Genomic DNA, 21,334 nt, shown 5'->3' with positions numbered 1-21,334 from the left:
GCCAAATTATAGCTCAACTTCTCTGCGATAAAACACAAAAAAAAAATATTATGTACTGACTATAAAAAAAATTAATAAATTCTGCTTTTTTTTACGCGATTTCTGCTCTGCGCTCTCACTTTCTCACTGATATAAATAGGAGTTTTGGCAGTGGGAATAGAATCGTTCCCCACAAAACGCCGACGTTTTTATGTTTACCAAAGTTAGAACCATATGACCGATAGTGGTCTTTACCGATGTCACCTAAAAGGCAAGGACTGAGCCTTGTTTTTCTTCTGGTACCCCGCAATCCACACGTAGGGTGTCGGAATTTGTGCAGTTTTCGTCAACGTATTGCGTCCATTTTAGTAGATAATGGCCGATTCATTGAATCAGCTTTAAAAGCAGGAGTCTGTTCGTATGACATAATGAGCCGTGGCGCGCACCACCTGCAGGTTTACATATACTTTCCCGAAAAACCCTGGTGATCTGCCTTGTCCTGCCAACTATTGAACTAAAGGTGTCAGTTGAACTGGCGAATCGAGTTACAGTTTATAATCACTTTCGGAAGTCATGCTGGAATTCTGTAATCATTTAATATTTTAAAACGCTTCATTATAACTTGCAACTTTATGTGTCCTATCGCTATTAGCTGACACGGAACAGAGGTAGGCGATATATCGGATAGTATAACCGCCACTCCGTAACGCAAAAGATCACGCTCTTGACTATTGCAACGTCGCGTGCTGAAAGTCAGTCGAGAAGAATTCTACAACTGGTAGAAAACAATGCTTGAAACATTAAAGCGTGAACATTAGCATCTTATGAGAAGTCGTGCAGGATTTAAGTATTAATTAGTGAAACGTTTTAAATACAACTTACGGGCGAAATCTTTGTGTAAAAACTAAAAAAAATCCAATAAATTAGTTGCGCAGATAACAAGAAAAAATCCTGATTGAAAATATTAATTAAAATGCAGCGCCTTTTTCATCCCAGATTTATGTGATGATCCGTCTTGTACCCTAGTTACACCAGCGCTCTTAACTGTCCTTAAATCAACAACACTTGACGCAATCGCGATCGGCCGGAGTTACACGGCGGAGCCAACAGTCATTGAGCCGCTAACGGTAAGTGAATTCAACTGAGCTGGTTTACCTCAGCTAACTGATGGAGGCTCCACCCAATTAAGCTAAATTTGGCGGCGTCCACCGCATCCCTGCCCATAACCAGCGCCCGCAAAGCACTTACTATTGCGGAATATTTGGGGAAGTATCTAGTAAGTATCGTAGCAGCAAATATTCTCAGAAACGTTATGATTCGGTGCCGGAGCTGCCGCTAGAGCGATCACGACACGTCGCGGGAGCCAAGACTCGGCGAAGGTGGCAATCGAGGTGTCGGTGCCGATAATACTTTCGTTATGTCTATTTTGCTTGAATTCATGTGAAACGTTCTGATCATTATTTCTTTACTCTAAAAAAAAGATGTTTATTTTATTTTGTTTTAAACGTTTCTAATAAATGAAAAGTGTGCATATAATTTATTTGACTGACACCTTTGACGCGCATCTCAACTGGTGTTGCTAGGCATATGCAACGCGTAACACCGAACATCTTAGTTGAAATCAATGAGTTAGGATGCCAACGATCGTTGGCTTAATGACAGTTAAGAGCGCTAGTGTAACTAGGGTATTAATTAGATCACCAAATATTTCACTCTGCAGTTCGACACCAAAATGTTTTGGAGTTCATTTCTTATGACGCTGGATAGTGAATTAAAAATTGAAAATCTCTGGCGTAGCAGAGACCATCTGTAAGCAGTTCAGATGCTTGCTCACGTCCGACGGTAGCTGCGAGGGTCCCATTGTCAAAAATATTTTGGCCTGAATTTGAACCATAATTTCGCGGCTCACCACAGTTTCTACCATAAGAGCGTACAATTTTGTCAGGTTCAAGTGTACTTTTACAGTGTTTAACAAAATAATAGATTTTTGTAACAGCATCGAACTCTGCAAAATAATTCTAAAGTGAACATTTAGGAAAACCAAAAGCGTTTTTTTTTTTTTTTCCTTTGCCTTCCAAACTCAGGGCCTGCGCCTCCTTCCCTTCAGAGTGCGGCGACATCACAAGATCAACGAGCAGGTTAGGATAATCACATTCACGCTGATTGCCAGGTCATCAATCACACCTGCATGTAGGAAGCGAGTGCGGTTTCGTCGCTGGTATATTCGAAAGATGGGAGCCGGAATGGAAGAACCTAACGAAGAGCAGACGACGAAAGTGCGGGTAATCCTGCGGAGGCACGCGTGCGATCTCGAGCAGTCGAGGGGCTGGCAAAACGGAGGCCAATGTGGCCTTCTCGCATTCAGTCGCCGAACGGCGGTGCCGCCCAGCTGTGCCGACCGGCAGCGGCGTTGCTGCTAGTGTGGTCAGGCCTCTCGAGGTCACTCTAGACGTTGTCTTTGACGTCGTCACCTTCGACGTCGTCCCAGACGTCGCCCTTAAGGTCGTCCTTCAGGTCATCCTTGAGATTGCCCTAAAGGTCGTCCTCTAGGAAGTCGTCCCCTAGGACGTCGTACTCTAGGAGGTCATCCTCGACGTGGTCCTAGCAGGCAGATCAACCTGCGGCGCGCGCATACACAAAGCGGCGCTACGCAGACATTCACATTTGCGCCCCAACTCCGAAGCAATTATCGGTTTGAGTTGAGTTAATTGGTACATGAACAATGATGGTGGTGAAACATTATACGATTACACAGAGACTGCAGATTAAACGATTACACAGAGACGAAGCAATTACTCAATTTCGAAGTGGCTTGTTGCAGTCGCGCTGACGTTATTGATTGCGTCGTAAACCATTAATAAGATAAAGTATTTATTCTAACTTTGCGTCGTAGTATTCGAAGTGAGCTGCGTCGTTAGTCTTATAACGAATGCTATCTCAAGTCATAGACAATTAACAAAAGTGGTTTCTGCAGCCAATTGCTTAAAGGAGCGATGCAACAATTTTTGTACTTTGCGCAAATACCGCTCAAAACGTATCCCTAACGTTAATGACCTATGAAACACGCGTTCGTTTTTCACCCCACGCAATAGAAGTCCCAGAAAAAAAATTAAAGAAAAAAAACAGCGTTCACCCCCTCAACTCGCAGCCAGAACAAGCGGCCACGTGATCTGGAGCCGATTATATGCCGCCAGTGTTGATCATAACCACGCGCTGGGGTTGGCAAAGCGCAGGACACGCGCTCAGTTCCAGACATTGTTATGGCTCGGCTGTTGTCGTCGTTGCAGCGATTGGACACGGGTCACTACCCGAATGCTTCTCGAGCTAGCAATTATCACGAGCCCAGGTCGAGTGCCCACGCAATGCTCGGGTCCAATCTATGAACCGCATTCAAATATCGTCACTTGGGTGTGCTGCGATCCCCACGTTACGTCATCGAATTTTGCAAAGGAGAGATTGAATGAAAATGATCGCTTTTGTCCTTGAAATTACACCGCAACAAAGGATTTTCTTGGCCAGTTGCATTGCGTGTGACTATCCTTGAGTCCCATTAGTGCCAGTGAGCTCGTGTCAAGTGAAAAACATTCCAATTGAATATTGTTGCCCCGCTCCTTTAAAATTACAAGAAAAAGTGAAAGCCGTTTACAACTCCCTGCAACGCCGAATTAGAGCGCAGCTCTTGAGGAGGAGGAGCCAAGACCACAAAGGTCACGTGACCCCCCTGAGGTCACGTGACCCCGTCCCCAAAATCACGTGGGGGTCACGTGACCTGGGGAGGGGGGGTCACGTGACTTAAGGGGGTCACGTGACCTGTGGGTGTCACGTGACCTCGGAGGTCACGTGACACCCAGAGAAATTTTTTCGCTAGATTTAGCGGGGAAATTTCTTTGCTAGATTTAGCGGGGAAATTGTTCCGCTAGATTTAGCGGGGAAATTTTTCCTCTAGCTTTAGCGGGGACAATTTTACGCCAGATTTAGCGGGGAAATATTTCCGCTAGATTTTGCGGGGAAATTTTTCCGCTAGATTTAGCAGGGAAGTTTTTCCGCTAGATTTAGCGGGGAAATTTTTCCGCTCGATTTAGAGGGTAAATTTTTTCGCTAGATTTAGCGGGGAAATTTACCCATAATGCACCGCGCGGTTACGCCGACGGCGACGGCGACGCCGCTCAAGCTAGAAACGGTCGCCTAAGAGCTGCGCTCTAAAAAACAATGAGGTCATGAGATCACCCATAAACTGCTGGCAGGCTGAAAGCACAATATATAATATAAACGAGTGAACCAAAACAATATTGGGTTACTTATAGGCACTGTAATGGCCGTTACATAAGCTCAGTCTGTTGTCAAAATTTTGGTTTCTGGCTAACCAATTCACAAAGCCCGTTTACATCCACTTCCAGTCAAACGCTTAAAATGGTAGTTAGTACGTGTTGTAAAGTACTACCGAATCGCCGGTGTGGCAATATGTTTTACTAATGCCGGTGTTCCACTAGAGCGACAGACAGAAACAAAAGACAGCGACAAGCGTCAAACCCGTGCAGCATGCTCGCGGTATACCTTTGGCAGGCGTTTAGTCGTTCCGTGCTTGTGAAGTAAGCACGAGCGACTGCAAGTCTGCCATGATGTTCGTGTTTGAGCATAGCCTCCTTTATTCTACCAAGCCTCTCAAATTGCGAAAAGCTCTGGTTTGAGGCTTGTCGCTGTCATTTGTATCTGTCTCACGCTCAGGTGGCACACGGGCATAAGAAATGAAGAGCCAGGAAAATAAACGTCTTTACTCCATGGTGGTGGATTCCGAACACGGTGATCCCGAACATCGCCGCTCGCGCAGTTGGCTCCAGAAGAGTGTGCGGTGTCGTCATCGTCTGGTCTCAGTTCCCATCATCTCTTCCACCTTAAAAAGAAGATTCGAAGGCCTGAACCTGTTTCCTACCTCTAGTCGAGCGCCGTGGAAGTGGCACAAGAGCTGAGAGAGGGTGGTTCTGGGTTGTTGAGGGACTTTTAGAGAGACTTGAGTTTGCGGGACTTGAATTAGTGTGATTCTTGTCCGGCAACGGGCCCAGGCCTCATTCAGCTAGAGCTCCGTCGCAGGGAACCTCACCCCCTGATGTTGTAGGTGTGAGTGGCGGCTCTGGGTCAGTCCATTCGGGAAACACAAGGGGGTCTTCTGTCAGCCCCTGGCGAACTTGGTCAAGATGGCGACGGACCAGTTCCGAATGGACTTGTATCGTCACCATGCGTGAGCCTTCCACGCTCTTGACGACTCCCGGCAGCCACTACCGAAGTTTGGGAAGAAGATATTTCTGCCTGGTTTAAAAAAATGTCGGAGTAAGCTGACTCCCGCCCCGTGCAGTCGGCCCTGAACTCTTGTCCGCAAGGCACGTGTCCAAACGTGACCGGATCTGGTATTCCAAAAGTAGCTGGGATGGAGACTAGCCCGAAGCCACAGGCGTCCGCCGATAATTGAAACGCAGTCGGCACAACTTGACGTCCAGTGTGGACCCGGTGGTCTTCTTCAAGGCAACCTTAACCGTACGGACAGCTCGTTTGGCGAGGTCATTTGATTGTGGATGATAGGGCGCCGTCCGGTAGTGCTTCACGTGATTCCTCTTTAGGACCTGAGAAAACTCTTCACTTTTAAATGGTGTACCATTATCTGTGAGGACAGTCCGTGGGACTCCAGAGCGGCTGAACAGCTCCTGAAGTTGTCGGATTGCGGAATCCAAAGTTTCATGATTTCTTGCACTTTTAAATTGATATCTATTAGAACGAACTCAAGTTGTCGCATTTAAAAACCATCAGAGTTGCAGAACTGTCTTAACGGGGAATTCCGCAGGGGTCAGTGTTTTCAGCTTTGCTCTTTAATTTATATGTAAATGATCATCCTAATGGCATTTCCTACTGTAGAGTATTTCAGTACGCAGATGATGCGGTTTTGCTGTCTTGTCATAAAAATTATCAGGTTGCTGTTCAAGAACTTCAAAATAGTCGCAATCTCGTGACGGGCTGGTTTAATTCTAACTTGATAAAAGTAAACACCTCCAAAACAAATGCTTGTTTCTTTAAAAGCCATAATTTAAACAGGTTAAACTTTTATATCTAATAGTGTTAAATGCCTCCAGCTGTAGATAGTTTGAATGTGGCTCCATTGAGAATGTCAATTCGGTAAAATATCTACGCATACACTTCGACACTGATTACTCTTGGTGGACCCACATAACATATTGATGTAAAAAATTAGGCAGCATTTCACGCTGTGTGTACAATATAAAAATGCTCATGGCGTATTTTGTTGGAAAAATGGTAGTAGAACCCCTGGCGCATAGTTACTTACGTCATGCTATAACAATATTTTATAGTTGTTCTTTGTTTTGACGTACCAGAGTGAACTCTCCTTTAAAGAATATTTTGAAACGTATCGCCTAGAGACCTAAAATTTCAAGTCCATGTATATTTAGCGCACTTCATCTGCCTTTATTTTTGGAACTTTTTGGGGAAGCAGTCATACATTATCACTTCTTGGGTTTTTTTTTGTTTTAATGTCTCACGCTTTGCAGCGGCGACTAAGACCTTTCATTCGATATGATGTTCCCGCGAATCAAAACAAAATATGGCGATATGTAAAAAATATGTACCTCATGTTTTCAATGACCTTCCTGACATCGTTTTTTCTATACCTTCTAGATAAAACTGTGGAAATCATTAAACATATTTAAAACAGTCAGATGTATTTTTATATACTTTATTGTCGCTGTCTTCAATAACTGATTCGGATCTAATATATTCTGTGCTTTTGATTATTTTGCTTAGTCTTCTCTTGATCTCTCTAATAAGTCACTCTGTAGATGTGCTACTTTGAATGTAAACTCATTTCACAAGTATGTTTTATTTTCAATCTACCAAATTTCGCCACCTGCCGAGCTAGGCACAGAAGCGCTTGAGGCTCCCGCCGCTCGTTATTCTACTTTGCAAGAAGATATATGTTGCAAATAAAGCTGTTCTATTATACTCTATGGCTTTTCTGAAGTTGTCCCATCTTATGATTCCAATATTCTTCACCAGGGTTTCTAGCCCGAGCAACCGCCCCGGGTGCCGGTGACACTGGTGATACTGCTGGGTATTTCCTAAAACATTGATGACGGGAAGGGATACAGTCGGGTCTGATGACGTAGGTTTGTTTCTGAGATACTCCTCAAACTCAGCTTTGTTTCAGCAGGTCTTTATGGATTCAAAACTAGGCCCGGCCGGGCTATTACAGAATCGCAATAGAAGTTTCCGAAGCAAATAAAACCGACCTTTTTCACGCCGCCGATAAGTATGTGCTCGCGCACGCGTCCGCCATCCCTTCCTGACAGCTGGAAAAGGCTCACTAAGCTGCCGGAGCCACTGCCGCCATCTGTCCGTTGTTTTGACACTCAGAGGGTGCGCGGTTAGCAGACGGGCGCCATAAATAAAAAAAACTAACAGTTATCGTTTTGTTTTTTTATTACTTTTTATTCAGGTAAGCTTTTTTTTTTTTTTAGTTTGATGCGACACTTCCATAACGCTCAGGCACCTCTGTTGTAAATCGTAGCGCGACACGTCAACAAGCCAATTTATGCAATCACCTTATAATATTCCTCCGCATTCGGGGCACACGGTAATCGTCGCAGCGACTACCATCTTGTACTTTTCCCGGGTCGTCGATGGTTCTGGTCTGGTTACGGTTACGGTTCCAGCGGTTGGAAGGGGAGAAAAAAAAATAGTAATCCCGAAGTCTCCGATCATTCGTACATGGATGTGCAGTGGCATTGGCAAAGTATTCGTTGGCAAACCGTTTGTGTCAAAATGAACTCCCTAATGAGGGGACGGGCTCCTTCTCCAGAGTGAACCAACGGCGACGGTGAAACCAACGTCTGCTTGGGGTATTCACCGAGACAAAGAATGACGCAAAGCTCGACTCGGCACTGCCAATGCGCTGCCTGGAATACGTCGCCGACTGGTGCGTTTAGCGTCCTATACGGCCGGTGCCTCGAAAGTGGTCTCTCGAAGTGGCAACAAATGACGTCACAAAAGCCGGAGTGTCATGCTGTTCCGGATTTTGCGATCTTTGCGGCTGGTCGTAGAAGTTCCGGTAAAAAGCAGGAGCAGACGTGAGTGACGCTGTCGTCACGGCGTCTCACAACTCCTGACTGGCGAAGCTTCTGTGAACTATCAAGCTGGAGAGCGACCTGCGGCAGAACAAGCGTCTGCCGCATCCACGACCCGCTGCTGTAACCCCACCAAGATCGCGAGTGACGAGAGCATGACACTTCTATGACACCATCAAGCGGAAATCGAGGAACCACTTTTGGACGCGGTAAACACACCAGTTCGATACAATTTCCAGGCGCTGCATTAGAGATTATAAAGAACTACGCTTAGAGGATCGACACTCGGTTCCTCAATAAACCTCTTCCAGAACGGAAGCGATCCTTGCGGCTTAGTACCATGCAAAGCATATTCGGCACGCGTTGGCCACTAGGTTTCGGTTTCGATGTGCTAACATCACTTCATAACACCCCATCACGACCAAACGCAGTGCTCGCATTTTCGGATATGCGAGTTTTCTTAAATTATAATGCTGTGCGTGTGGACTACCGATATGTATATAACGCTGGGGCACGTTTTCTAGAGCTCACTACGTGCAGGGTACATGGAAGAAGTATACTGGGCTGGTTATCCTATTTCATCGTCACCTAATTTTCCTAAGCATTATAAAATATCTACGAGCCGGGAACGTCGTTCTGCACTCTGCAGTGGTACCAGGCCTCCAGAATTGTATGGCAAGTGGCAGTGCCAACTCCTAGTTCTCGCTAAGTCTAGGCAGGCCTTTACGGCCGCTGAATGTACTGTTTCAACAAGGGCTCTCACGAAGATGAATGGGTCCAATGAAAGCGAGAGCTGTGGTTATTTCTATGCAGATGCACTCTTTAGTGATCGAGGTGATCTAAACAAAAACCATGCAACCCCTTTCCATAATCAGCCAAATACCATAGTGCAACGCGCGTAATGTTGCTTGCGGGGATTTTTGGAAACGGTCTTCTGGGCGCCGCAATTTTGAGAATTTGGGCAGCGCGTACGCCGTTGGCGACAGTTACCATGTGCAAATGGGACTGTCTGAGCTTAGGTTCGCTGCCCCGATGCTAAGGTGATGTGTGATTTCTCTGCGGCGGTCTGTTTTACCATTTTTTTGGAAACAAAAATGCGTTTCCTGAGATTCCAGATAAAGCTTCAGGTGACTGGCAAGATTATGTTACGCACAAAAATGGCTGCAGGATCGTTACTAAAAAAGCTTAGAGCTTTCTTAGTGGTTCTAGATGAAAAGGTAATAAAACAGCGCAAAGAAATACGAAGGACTAGTGGAAGGAGAACACAGACAGGGCGCTGACTTACAACTGAACAATTTACTTGCGCACTGGAAGGCAAGTAAACATAAAAAGAACCACATTGACACAAAAAGGATCAACCCGATAACACACCCCTCCCCCATCATGCCGACACACGCCTATACGTACTTGGCCGACTTCCTGATAAAAGAAACCTCGTCACTCGCTAGGGCTATGAACGGAGCGCTCACATCAGGTCAAAAGGCCTCGTCAATTTCCCTGGCAGACTTGCTCTTGTGTGTCGCATGGTGGGGGAAGGGTGTTTTATAGGGTTGATTGTTTTTGTCTATTCGGTTCTTTTTATGTTTATCTGTGTGCAGTGCACAAGTTAATTTTTCGGTTGTAAGTCAGCGCTTTGTGTTTTCCTTCCACCGGTGCTTCATCACTTTTTTGCGGTGTTTTAATACCTTTTCGACATGACCAACCAACTAGCCCAACTACGCACCCTGTTGCATTTCTAAGCGATATTTATTACAGTCATGGTTCAGCAAAAGATAACTGGTGAACACTACGGTCCTTCCAGCAACGGCAGCTTGCACCTTTGCTCAAGCCTGCCGCTTGGGAGACACAGAGCAACAACGACCCACAGCGATCCAACTGAGCTTTTTTAGTTCGTTGCTGAAGGCGCGGTCCAATTTACAGACACAAATTCCCTGTATAACAATTTTGGCGGTCACGGGCAATTATTGCTATGGCGTTGTTTGTGCATCAGGTCACTCCCGCTCATTCACTTCAAGATATTGGGTACTTTTAAATATGCTCACAATGCCGCGTCACTTCGTCAAAGTGCAGTGATGGTTGTGATGGTTACGCCGCTCAGCGACGCGACTCGATGCGATTTTTGCTCACATGTTTTTTTTATACGCTTTAGTACATTGAATGCTATTAGCGACGTGCCCGACCAAAAGCGCCGCTAAGGTCAGTTTTATATGATTGGCCAAGCCACGGGCATAAGAGCATTATCAGACTGCCAGCTTCGACGATGTTAGTTCCGAAATACTATGGCTCCTAGCTTATACTGCAGTATAAGCTAGGAGCCATAGTATTTCGCTTATACTGCAGTATAAGCTAGGAGCCATAGCAGTATAAGCTAGTAGTAGTAAGCTAGGAGCCATAGCTTAAGAAGCACATGTGCTTCTTAAGCACAATATTGAACTTGCCGTCGCAACTTATAGTAAGTAGCCAGGGTAGCAACTTTACTGAAACGTTTATTTAGTGAACTATACCCTGGCCTGTTGAGTCTCATATGGCATACTGAAGGGGAAGGGGAGTTTAGAGCTGACGATGGGTACGATGTATCATTCAGTCCCGGATGACCAGAGGTAGGAGGTGATTGATAAAAATACTAGTGTTCGGTCAGCAGGCACTGACGTCCTCGGGTTAGTACATTTTTGTAGGGTCGTCGGTCGGAGGGGCGGTGGTAGACTGTTGATCGCCGCCACCCGTTCGTGAGATGTCCCCGGACAGAACCATAGCAGGTGATAGCAAGTCGCGGGGAAGCCACAGTGCGTGCAATTCGGTTCAGGACTTGTGTCCTGCTGGTCCGTTGGCCTGCGGAACCTGGCACGCCAAATGGGGGTCACCATGCAGCGACTCTGTAGACTGTGCAGGACCAATTGCTCACATCGTGGAAGTTCTCGTGGGATTGGGGGGGGGGGGGGGGGGGGGGGGGGGGGCGTTGGAAGGTAGGAGCGCGAAGAAACGTTCTTTCCGGGCTTTCTCTTTCTTCTTTTTCAGCTCCTTTAGGTTAAAGACTGCGCCATTCACGTGCATTTGCATTTCTTCTATCATCTGTTTTAGTTTCAACTTTATCAAGTGCGTTTATCTTGCATCTACGCAGCGCAGCAAACCTTCAAAATAATTGTAAAAGCCTGGAGGCAATGATAAATTGCGTTTCTGGCTGCAGGTTGCCGTAAAAACACATTTGTTTGTAGGATTCACTTTGTAGAATTCGCTTGTAGGATTCACGACGGGGACGACGGTCCATTGATGGCTCCATCGCCTCAAGCCCGGTTCGCCACGCAGTTCATCACACAGCCACCTTACTACGTCTTTCGAGAGGCGATAGTGTGGTTAAAAATCAACGTCGTCCATGTCAAGCACATTGGCGTGGCTTAAATAGCTACGCCGGCGGCGAAACACGAACAAATACGCTGCCATTTGGAACGCTTCTCCCTCATCTCGCGCCCAACTCGCCCTAACTCGCCTAGGTAGGAGCCGGCAAGCTATTCCTATCCGCGGCGGCTTTCGCCACATTATAATGACGACACAGCATCTCGCCGCGAGTTCTAAATATGCCACTCTCCGACCGCCTCAAACCCTCCGTTCTGAAGTCACGATCTAGGGAGTGACGGCGCGTGTCGTCATGTACGGCGCCGACCAATCGCGACGGGTGGCGAGTTCGGCGGAGAATTCGCCTTGATGCCGAGCTTAGCCCCCCAGGAATGCACGCGATGATGATCGTCTGTCGGGCACCTGGCTCGTGTGAGGAAGCAGTTGAAATAGACCCTTTTCAAAAGTCAGAGTCCTCTTGTGGCTGTATAAAAAGCTCCATTATTGCCGCTCTAATGGCGGTGATAGGAGATCATGCGCGGCTAAATCAAACACCCTCGATTCCGTGCATCGAAGGTGACGTGAAAGGACCAACATCTTTTCTTTTTTCTGCTCTATGCTTTCGAAGACGTTCGATTTTTCTGGTGTGGAGAAACAGTGTAGTTCCGCCATTAGAGCGTCGGGTCTGGCTCTGCACAAGGTGGGTAGACTGACTTTCGTAAAGGGTCTATTGGAAGCCTGCCAAAGCCAACTTCACGAGCATTCTGCACGCACTTGAACGCATGGCGAACCAGTCGGGACCACATGCTTGTAAATGTGCATACACGCGGACGTTTTGAGGCTATGCAGTCACAGCTATTGGCGCACGTGTGTGTACGCACCTTCAGCGGCGCCCATGACGGCTGTGCGCGCGCGCTCTATACTTATTTTCAAAGTGCCTTAGAAAGTTGTTTTTGAGTTTGTTTTGTCTTTTAGAGAATGAAAAATGCGCAAAGCCGGAGCGTCCCTGAATGCTGAGATGCATTCTGGGAAACGGCTGTCCAAGAGTTTCCCTTTCCCTTCACTGTACAGCGACCACCCGCGGACACCGTGAATCTCTTCCTCACACTCGATCGCGGCGTACCTCTTCGTAGTCTTGGTGGATTTCTCCAGGTGTGGACGGGGTGCGGTAAGCATGTTTTTCTTTTCCTGGGTTTATCAGGCGTTGAGCTACTCAAAGACAAAAAAAAAAAAACCGTATTACAATAGCCACAGTGAAAGAAGGATTCTGAATGGCAGATAAACTCAGCGTATTGTCAAAAACCGAAGCTAATTTTGGTGTTGGCCGTCCTCAAAGTGCATCGAAGTCGAAAACGAGCACACGCACAGAGTTGATGCGAAAAGCGGCGTATGCCGATCGGCGGTGATTTAGGCTTCGTTGTGGCGACGTCGTCTATTTTCGCTTTGAAACTTTAACCGTCTAATAAGGTCACGATAAGAAAGGTAGGCATTCTGCACCACTTGCACATGCCGATTAATCCACGAAAGCTATGGCAGGGTACGCGAATGCTAGGGGGATCGGTGGCCAATTGTGCTAGTCCACACCAGATCAGAGAACGTGGAGCGAAAGCTCGCGCGCAGAACCCAGGGATCCTGGTTTCAATCCCAAACCCTGCCCGTTTCGATCTGGATGAGCATCGTACCGGCGTGCGGTCGTGTATCACTACTGCGTGGTGCACGTTAAAGACCCCAGGCTAGCGGTTCTACTGCACTGGCTAAATTACGCATCTACAGGGAGTGACTCGTCGCAACTTGGAAATGGCTGACCAACCACACGCTGTATAAATATCCACACAACACCAATTATTTATTACGCGTACGCTACGGTGACATGTTAGGTACGATACGATATGACGCCGCGATACGACTGTTGAAACAAAAACTGAGCTCTTCGTTGACATTCGTTTTTTAGATCGCCCTTCAGCTGCTAGGGTCGCTCCGGCGTTGCACATTGTAAGTATCTTGATAAAATTCGCACATCGGGCCCATTTCCCGTTATCTTAGGGAGTGACATATTCAATGGGCGAGCCTCACGAAGAAACAAAGAAAAAGAGTGCGCGACTTGTCAGTGAAAACAAAACTAGAGTAACGAGGCACGGTGCAAATACAAAGCTTTATTTCTTTTGAGAAATTACCATTTGTTTTTGGCATTTGTGCGTTACACCGGATAAGATTTCGTGCGATTGCCATATAAACTCTCTTTGATTCTGTAGTTCACGGCAGCTGCACGCGGCAAAAGATGGAGGTTTATAACCGTACTTTGTTTATTCAATTATTTGGCAAATAAAGACATCTGTTATTCGGACTTGCTGGACATGGACCTGAAAAAGTAAATAATCATGTCAACGTAATTGCAAAGATATCGCACCTAAAAAAAAGAAGCAGAAATAATCGTTACAACTAGAAATAATTGTCTTATGTTTTACATTGGCAATATCTTTAGTATTAGAAATAAACAAACATAGACTTCGGAGTAAAATTGTTTGTTTTAATGCTGATATACTTTAAAGCTATAGTAGGCAATCCCGATTGGGCCGCAGTTACACAGCGGTGCCAACTGTAATTGAGTCGCTAACGACAGCTGAACAACTGAGCTCGCCTACACCAGTTAACTGAACTGAATTCCGCTCAGTTCAAGGTGGCAGATTCTGCGCCCTCGCCAACGAAGGCCAGCGTTAGCGACTTTCTTACTCTTTCGGAATGCAGGGGATGTATTCAGACAGATTCGGAATAGCGGGGATTGTAGAAGGAGGCATGTTCAGGGGTCGAAGTTGCCTTTATCATAGGGTGACTCTAAGTCCTGTTTTGGTCGCGACAGTCCCATTGTAGAGGCTCATTCCTGTCGTCTTTTCATTTTGTCCCAATGAAGTTTCGTGAGCCGTTTTATGGGAATGTGTACAGTTGCAAATTGAGTACTAGGTGAGTGGAAGAAAACCGACGAAAGTTTACTTGTTACAGACGTTTTTTTCATAAACATGTAAACATACTATGAAAATGGTAGCTTCCACACCGGTACAGTTTTGAGCTCTTGTTGCTGTTAACTTTGTTGATATGTTTAGTTTGCACAGACGCCTGTACGTGAGAGGGGTAGGAACAATGGTACGGGAAGAAATGAATGGTTCCAGAAAAAAATAATACTTTAAACACTACAATGTTTGCCACACTTGTTTTTTTTTGTTTTTTTTTGCCGCGCGAGCGATGTTGCTGTTTGGAAATCACATGCGAAATCGCACTATGTTTTGAGGCAGATGTGAAAAATAAATGATCGAAACACGCAATAAATTGAATAAAAAAATTTCCAAATTCGGTTTATGGGGACTGGTATTTATTATTTATGTGACAAATCACATTACCATGAAAGCAATGGCTTAGACCTCCACTGCCCGTCAGCTTTCGTTCACAAGAAATAGAAGCAGAGCTTTCCTTTCGCACTGTCCTCCTCCCCCCCCCCCCCCCCCCCCCCTTCTCCCTGCTTTGTTTTCTACACTGAGGATTATGGTCACCCTACTACTTCATACCGATCCTGACAGGTCGCGGAACCCAGCGCGACCACGGCAACCTAATTACATTAGCTCACTTATGCCCGACTCCCACTAGAGCGGCAAACAGAAACAAACAACAGCGACAGCCTCAAACTAGAATATTTCTTGATTTCACAGGCTTTAGAGAATAAAGGAGGCTATGCTCAAACACGAGCATCCTGCGCGCGAGGGCATTTTTTGGCAGGCTTGCTATCACTCGTGCTTACTTCACGAGCACCGAACGACTGAACGCCTCGCGAAGGCACTAGCGGGGAATAAGGAAATACGAAGAGAGGAGGGCGTGGCTCGTGCAAGCAGAGTCTGTCAACAGTTCCGCTCCCCCTCTGCCCCCACGGCACGCCTCCCATCTTTCAACGCGCCCACTACGCATTCTTTAATGAAACTTTTAAGTCACGGCTAGAGTCTAAGTAGGTCGAGCGACCATTTTCCAACTACATTATGTACCAGGAAAAAAAAGTGAAGTAAAACATTTAAGTTCATTAGCTAACTAATTAACCAATTTATCCTTTTTTCTAGTTTTACCCATGATCTCTAGTTTAGACAAAGCGACATATTAACTCTTTGGCATCGTCCCACAAAAAATTATGGACCCTCTTGAGAAAACACCGTTTATAGTGATTCCATTCAGAGTCTCACATAGAACGTTTAATTCTGTTCTGTAAAAAAAAAAAGAAAAATAATAATAATAATAAATGCATTTTGGAGTTAACTACCAGCAAAAATTGTTTAGAAAAGTCCTACCTATGTGTGGCCCTGGGAACATTTTGGCAGCCTCAGAGTGACAGGCATGACTTCACCAAGAGTAGAGCAAAATATTCGCAGCTTTCTGAGGCTTCTAACAAGATACATAGCCATGAAACATCTACGTTTCTTGGCTAAGAGGCTCATTCGCCTCTTGGAGGATCTTTTTCAAGTTCCTCCTAATATAACTCTGACTAGTTCTATGTTTAGCTTGAAGCTCTATGCCCGATGGCTTTCATGGAAATTCTTTCAGAACTTTAATTTTTGCCGTAGGTTAACTGTGGCGGCTATAAAACTCATCAAAAGAATAAAACTGACATGCAGTGGGTATTGTTGACACCGCTATTCATTATATTATAATATTTTCAAGCTACAAAAAGAAAAAAGAAAAGAAATTAAAGCTTTTTTTTTTTTACCTCCGTAAAGCTGACTGAAACATCGATTTTTTCCTGTCCAAAACAAAAACTAAAATCGCTCTAGCAACGACCCTATCTCCTGCGCACGACAACTCCCCAATCCTAGTCTACAATATATATATATATATAAAGAGACTCAGCAATCACCTGTGAGGCACGGGCAGAGAGAAGAATAGGTGCCACCCTTGACTTGGTCCTCTGAGCACTGCTGTCCGGGTCTCCCTTTAGGTTCACAGGTGGACCGAGCACCATCATTATTCTCTGTTAGTAAGCAGCACAAGCCGCTCCGGCAACTCCTGTAAGGGCCACACGGTTCACCCTTTCCTCCAGGAGAGGGAGTAGGCCTGGTAAAAGGGCCGGGTAAGACCGGTTTCTGGTCCTGAAAAACGTAACACGTGAGACCGATACGTATGAGGTTTAGAGTATCCTAGGAAAGATTTCTGCATAAGAATATATTAAAATGGAATGTGTTATACATATATAGCTGACTCCTGCCTACACTTATTCTAACACATTCCAGTTACAGAAGAGGGTCACACAAGTGCGACATCAGCGTTCTGCTGGGATTCGCATCTTCCTGGCCGAACGGGAGCCCCAGTCGAACGCTGACTCAACATTCGCGTATAATGTGTGCCCGAGCTGGTCTCCGGCACGTGACGAGCAAAAAAAAAAAGTAAACAAAAAAACAAATTGCAAACGAGCACCCAAGGTGCGCTGTGATCGACGGCTGTTTCTGCTGCGTTGTGGAACGGCATGTTGATAGAGATATGCCCTCAGACAGTGTGCTGCAAAGTGATTGATACGGGTTCTTTCTAGGGTTGGGCGTCGATTAAAGACGTTCAGCCTTTCCACTCTCGTGAATAAAGAAGACCAGCGGAGCTGTACTCGATACACTGTGTGCTTCTTCTTCGTCGTCGTCTGTTTTTCGCGCTGTTTCCTACGATAAATTCCCTCCAACGGTGCTCAACTATCCATTCTTATATTGGAGCTGGAAAGGTTGGCGCCATCTACGAGCGACGGCGGAAACCATACTCGTTGTGTGCTTGCCGCTGTCGCCTATAGATGGCGGTAGCTGTCCAGGTAGGCTTGTGTCGACATACCGGACACGATCCTGGGGAACCTAGCCCTTCACAGCTCCGCTGTAAAATTTTAGCCCGATTAATAGCCGAATTTTAATCGTATAACTAATCAATTAATCGGTCTCGTTTATTTAATGCATAGCGTATTTTTAGCAGTCAAAATGACATATTTTTAGCTTCTGCTCAATGTGTAATAAACAGCGAAAAATTCAATTTCGATTATGAATCAATTGCGATACGTAGTTGAGAGCACTTCAAAGACACTCACACTTACAGGGTATTACTTCAGCTGCATGAAACAGAGAGGTACCTTTATATTTTCCGCAGGAGTGGTTTTCTTTCATTGTTCACAATTGTCCCTGCAGCCCTCAACGGACGACGTCGAAGTGGCCCGGACAAGTGAAACCTTCTGCACTTGTCTGGAGTTACAAATCTCTCCATTGCAGTTCACTTTAGGTTAAAATTTCACCTAAAGTTTTCCCTTCATATAAGGGTACTCGTGCATGTTTGCGCGGTGAAAGCATTTAATATTTATTTTCATATTTGGGTTGTCGAAATTTTACCGATTAACCGGTTAAAAATATTAATCGCGATTCAAGCATTAAACGCACCATCGGTAGGTTAATCGATCAATCGCCCAGCCCCAGTTCTTTCCTTTCAATGTAATTGTTATAGATGACGTGTGTGAGGAGATATGCGCTTTGCTGCAACGACTGTGCAAGATGTTGCATGTGTTGGAGGACACAGGGACGAACTTTTTTATTTGACTGAAACGCCCTTTCAAAAGCAGCACACCCGCGACTGCAACTGCGGCAGAGGTGAAAGTACGTATACACGACTGAAAGAAAAAAGAAGAATCCAGTGTCCGATTACAACTGAAAATAGAATGCCATTTGGTCAGGGTTAGTATTGACGTTCCCTGGCTATTGCTAATCATTGAACAACGTTTTAATTGCTGCAAGTGTTCCTACATTTTCATTTCTTCCTGTATCAATAGCGTTGAATCGGTATGAGATTTGTGCTGTTCGCGTTCGCGATTTCACTTAAATCCGATTTCAAGGACCCTTGCCGGTAGTTTGTTCAACGAATGGTTTTGGAGGCTTAGCTTTACGCGCAATTATTATCGAAGATGTCGTCGCAGAGCCTGTTCCGACCGTTTATGAGCCATTGTACCCCCCGCAGTGCAGAAGACCTCCGGTACGCCTCTTTCGGCTTTGAACCCCGCCACCCTACTCATGGGAACGCATTCAAGCCAAGTTTTCTCGCCCTATACTGAGCGCCTGACTCTGCTGCCATAGTGTTGCTTTGTTCTATATATCTTTTTCCTTTTCTGACGTCGCGTCTTTCTCGCCCTATTGGCCGCTTACTGCTCTGCGCAGTCTGATGTCCTCACATGTACGTCGTCTCTTGACAAAGTCGAGCCTCTGTGCAAAACTGGCGTAACATATTCAATAAACTTCCTAGTATAGTAACTCCAAATGTATCTTTGACATATATATATATATATATATATATATATATATATATAATACAGGTGGTGATCGAGAGGCAACATACATATGAACACAAGCGGAGTTTCAGACTGTCTATTGACTCTAAAAATTGCGTACGTCGAAGTTCGGGCCAACCACTTGGATAATCAATGATTGAATAGTCCTTTTTTACGTCGCAAAATATCTCGGTTACGTAGTTTCTACAATTTTTTTAATCCTAACGTTTTAACCAGGGAGTTATACCTTAACTCCTAATGCATTTCTGCGCGAGTTGATCATAATTTTACAGTCGGCATACCTCATTATCAAACTTCATACCAAGAACGTCCTCTGATTGGAACCGCCTTGGAATACCTCTGGTAGAGAAACACATTAAAAGACCTTTCCAAGAAAGGGCTCCTGGACTGTTCCATTTGAAGTGTCCGTGCGTATGGCGAGTGATTTGCTCGCTTTCCGAAGCAACGAACATGCCCGTGCTGGGTTGAGGAGATCGCACGCTGGGCGAGGACTTGTAGATATTAGAATTATGTATAGACCGATTTCACTAAATGTTCCACTCATGGGTGATGCCGCCATAACTGTAGTTCACAGGGGGTAGACGACTGTGCACGGGACAGCCCGCACCTGTTCGTGGTCTTCTCCTGCCGACCCGGAGCAGGGTTGTCGCGCGTGCAGCAAGAATACAGTTTCCACGATGCATGTCGGCAGCGGTGACGTAACAAAACTGAGTGAAGATATCGGTCTATTGAACTATTTGAAGAGGCGTTAACGTTAACCATCTTTGCTAACACGTCGGACTAATATTTTGCTAACAGAATTGATTAGTTTGTATTCTAATTACGGTAATCCTTTCGATATGAATTTGAGTGTCCTCCTGCTCTATACTGAACTATGAACCCTGAGCTTATTTAACCCTTTTATGGTCACCGACGTACCTGTACACCACCGCGGGAGCGTCCCGCATGGTTGCTGACGTACCGGTACGTCCGTGACTGCTCATTCAAAAATTCGCGCCTCTGCTTGAACGGGCGCGTTCGCGGGGACGTGCTGCCATCTGGTAGGTTTGTAGGGAACTACGAGCATGTAACTCCGGTCGTGTTTGTTTTGGCGCGGCTTTTTGAAATTGCGAAACTGGACGCTCTGTGCAAGTGATACCTTCGGGATGACCGCGCGTGCTGGCTGCTCCGGGGGCAGCGTAGTGGAGATGGGAGCGATGGCTCTTCGGGGTCAGACTTTGAACCCTTCTCGGTCTCCGAGTCGGATGACAGCTCGACATCCGACGAACAACTAGAAACCAGCTCGGTTCGGAGTCCGGAGTCTGACACACAGCCGCACCGTCTGCTAGACCGTCTTGGAAGCGGGCGCGTCAAAGTTTTAGTCCTTTTTGTTTTGTTCAGCCTCCTGCGAGTGAGCCACAGATATTTTGAAGTGTGTGTACTGTTTATTTTAAGTCTTAGATTTTTTTATGCGACAATAAACTAGCGTATACTCTTTGCTATTGCACCGAGTGAAAAATCCCGACCACGAAGGCGCGTCTTTGGACCAAAAATGCGACCATGAAAGGGTTAAATAAATAAAAAAGATAAATAAATATATCACTAAGACCTAATTAACTAAAATAAAAGACCGAAAGAAATTCACCCAAACTCGATCAAGTTTACTCTGTGACGCTGCGCCAACGCACGTTAACGAGATGCTTATTGTTGCAATGCAGACAACAATTTTAGGTTACCACGTCCTTTTAGCCTCCTCATCATATCAGCTTCCTCTATGGATAGTTGTGACTGTCTCAAATAGTCTTCTGTTGCAAGCAATGTAGGCGTATAATTATTCTCAAATGCGGTAATTATTCGTCATCTCGCTTCCAAGCGTCACCAACGTCTTTTCAGTGGCAAGCTACCATACTGGGCGACGAAAACTCGCACCTACCTGAGATGAAATCACATCGGCCAGCAGAGAGGACACGACAAAGGTCAAAGCGAGCGCTGCTAAATCGGTCTTCATTGCAATGTTTTTTTCTTGCTGAATTACTCGCGACGCACACGAACCGGCTAACATGAAATCAATCCCTGTCCCATTTTATAAGTCGAGCTTCTTCCCTCTTTCCCACTCATGACATTTCTTTGAAAACGTGTATGATCTTTTTGTATGACGTTTACTTGATAGTTTTTAACATTAGTTTGCGGCATAATTACATTTACAAATTATTTCTTTTGCAACGCTGTCTTCAGTGATTCGGGGAATCAAAGAATCAATCGTCAGTGTTAAAAAAAAAACAAAAAAAAAACATTATTTTGCAGACTGTTTTTTTTTCTGTTCCGCCCACTCACTGGCACTGGAATGAAATAGCAGTGTACAAGATGAATATATATCTAATTCAAACTTATGCTTTAGCTACAGGGATTCGGACAAAATGGCCCTGGACGAAATGGCTCCCATCAAAATAGCCCCGGACATAATGGTCCTAAGCGTAAACCCGGGCAAGATACGGTCCCAGGTAATTGTTTCGGCAGAGTTTGCTTGCTCTTCGGAGGATAGTCGATTGTTAGGACTTGATGCACATTGAAAGTAGAGAAAATAAAAGGTTAT

General features: G+C 45.5%; 1 protein-coding gene across 1 annotated transcript; it reads right to left on the bottom strand.

Annotated features, from left to right (window-relative positions):
- Nucleotides 1–13,742: 13,742 nt before the first annotated feature.
- LOC115312788 (U-scoloptoxin(18)-Er1a-like) lies at nucleotides 13,743–20,749 on the bottom strand. Its single transcript, XM_040223225.1, has 3 exons — nucleotides 20,675–20,749; nucleotides 16,321–16,552; nucleotides 13,743–13,795 (listed from the first exon to the last, which is right to left on the bottom strand). The coding sequence occupies exons 1-3, from the start codon at nucleotides 20,747–20,749 to the stop codon at nucleotides 13,743–13,745; spliced, it is 360 nt and encodes a 119-aa protein (XP_040079159.1).
- Nucleotides 20,750–21,334: the final 585 nt, after the last annotated feature.

This window comes from Ixodes scapularis, unplaced genomic scaffold, assembly GCF_016920785.2.
Source record: "Ixodes scapularis isolate PalLabHiFi unplaced genomic scaffold, ASM1692078v2 PGA_scaffold8__174_contigs__length_109621045, whole genome shotgun sequence".
Classification (NCBI taxonomy): Eukaryota; Metazoa; Arthropoda; class Arachnida; order Ixodida; family Ixodidae; genus Ixodes; species Ixodes scapularis.
The sequence above is the reverse complement of the archived record's forward strand: the minus strand, read 5'-3'. Positions and strand labels throughout refer to the sequence as shown.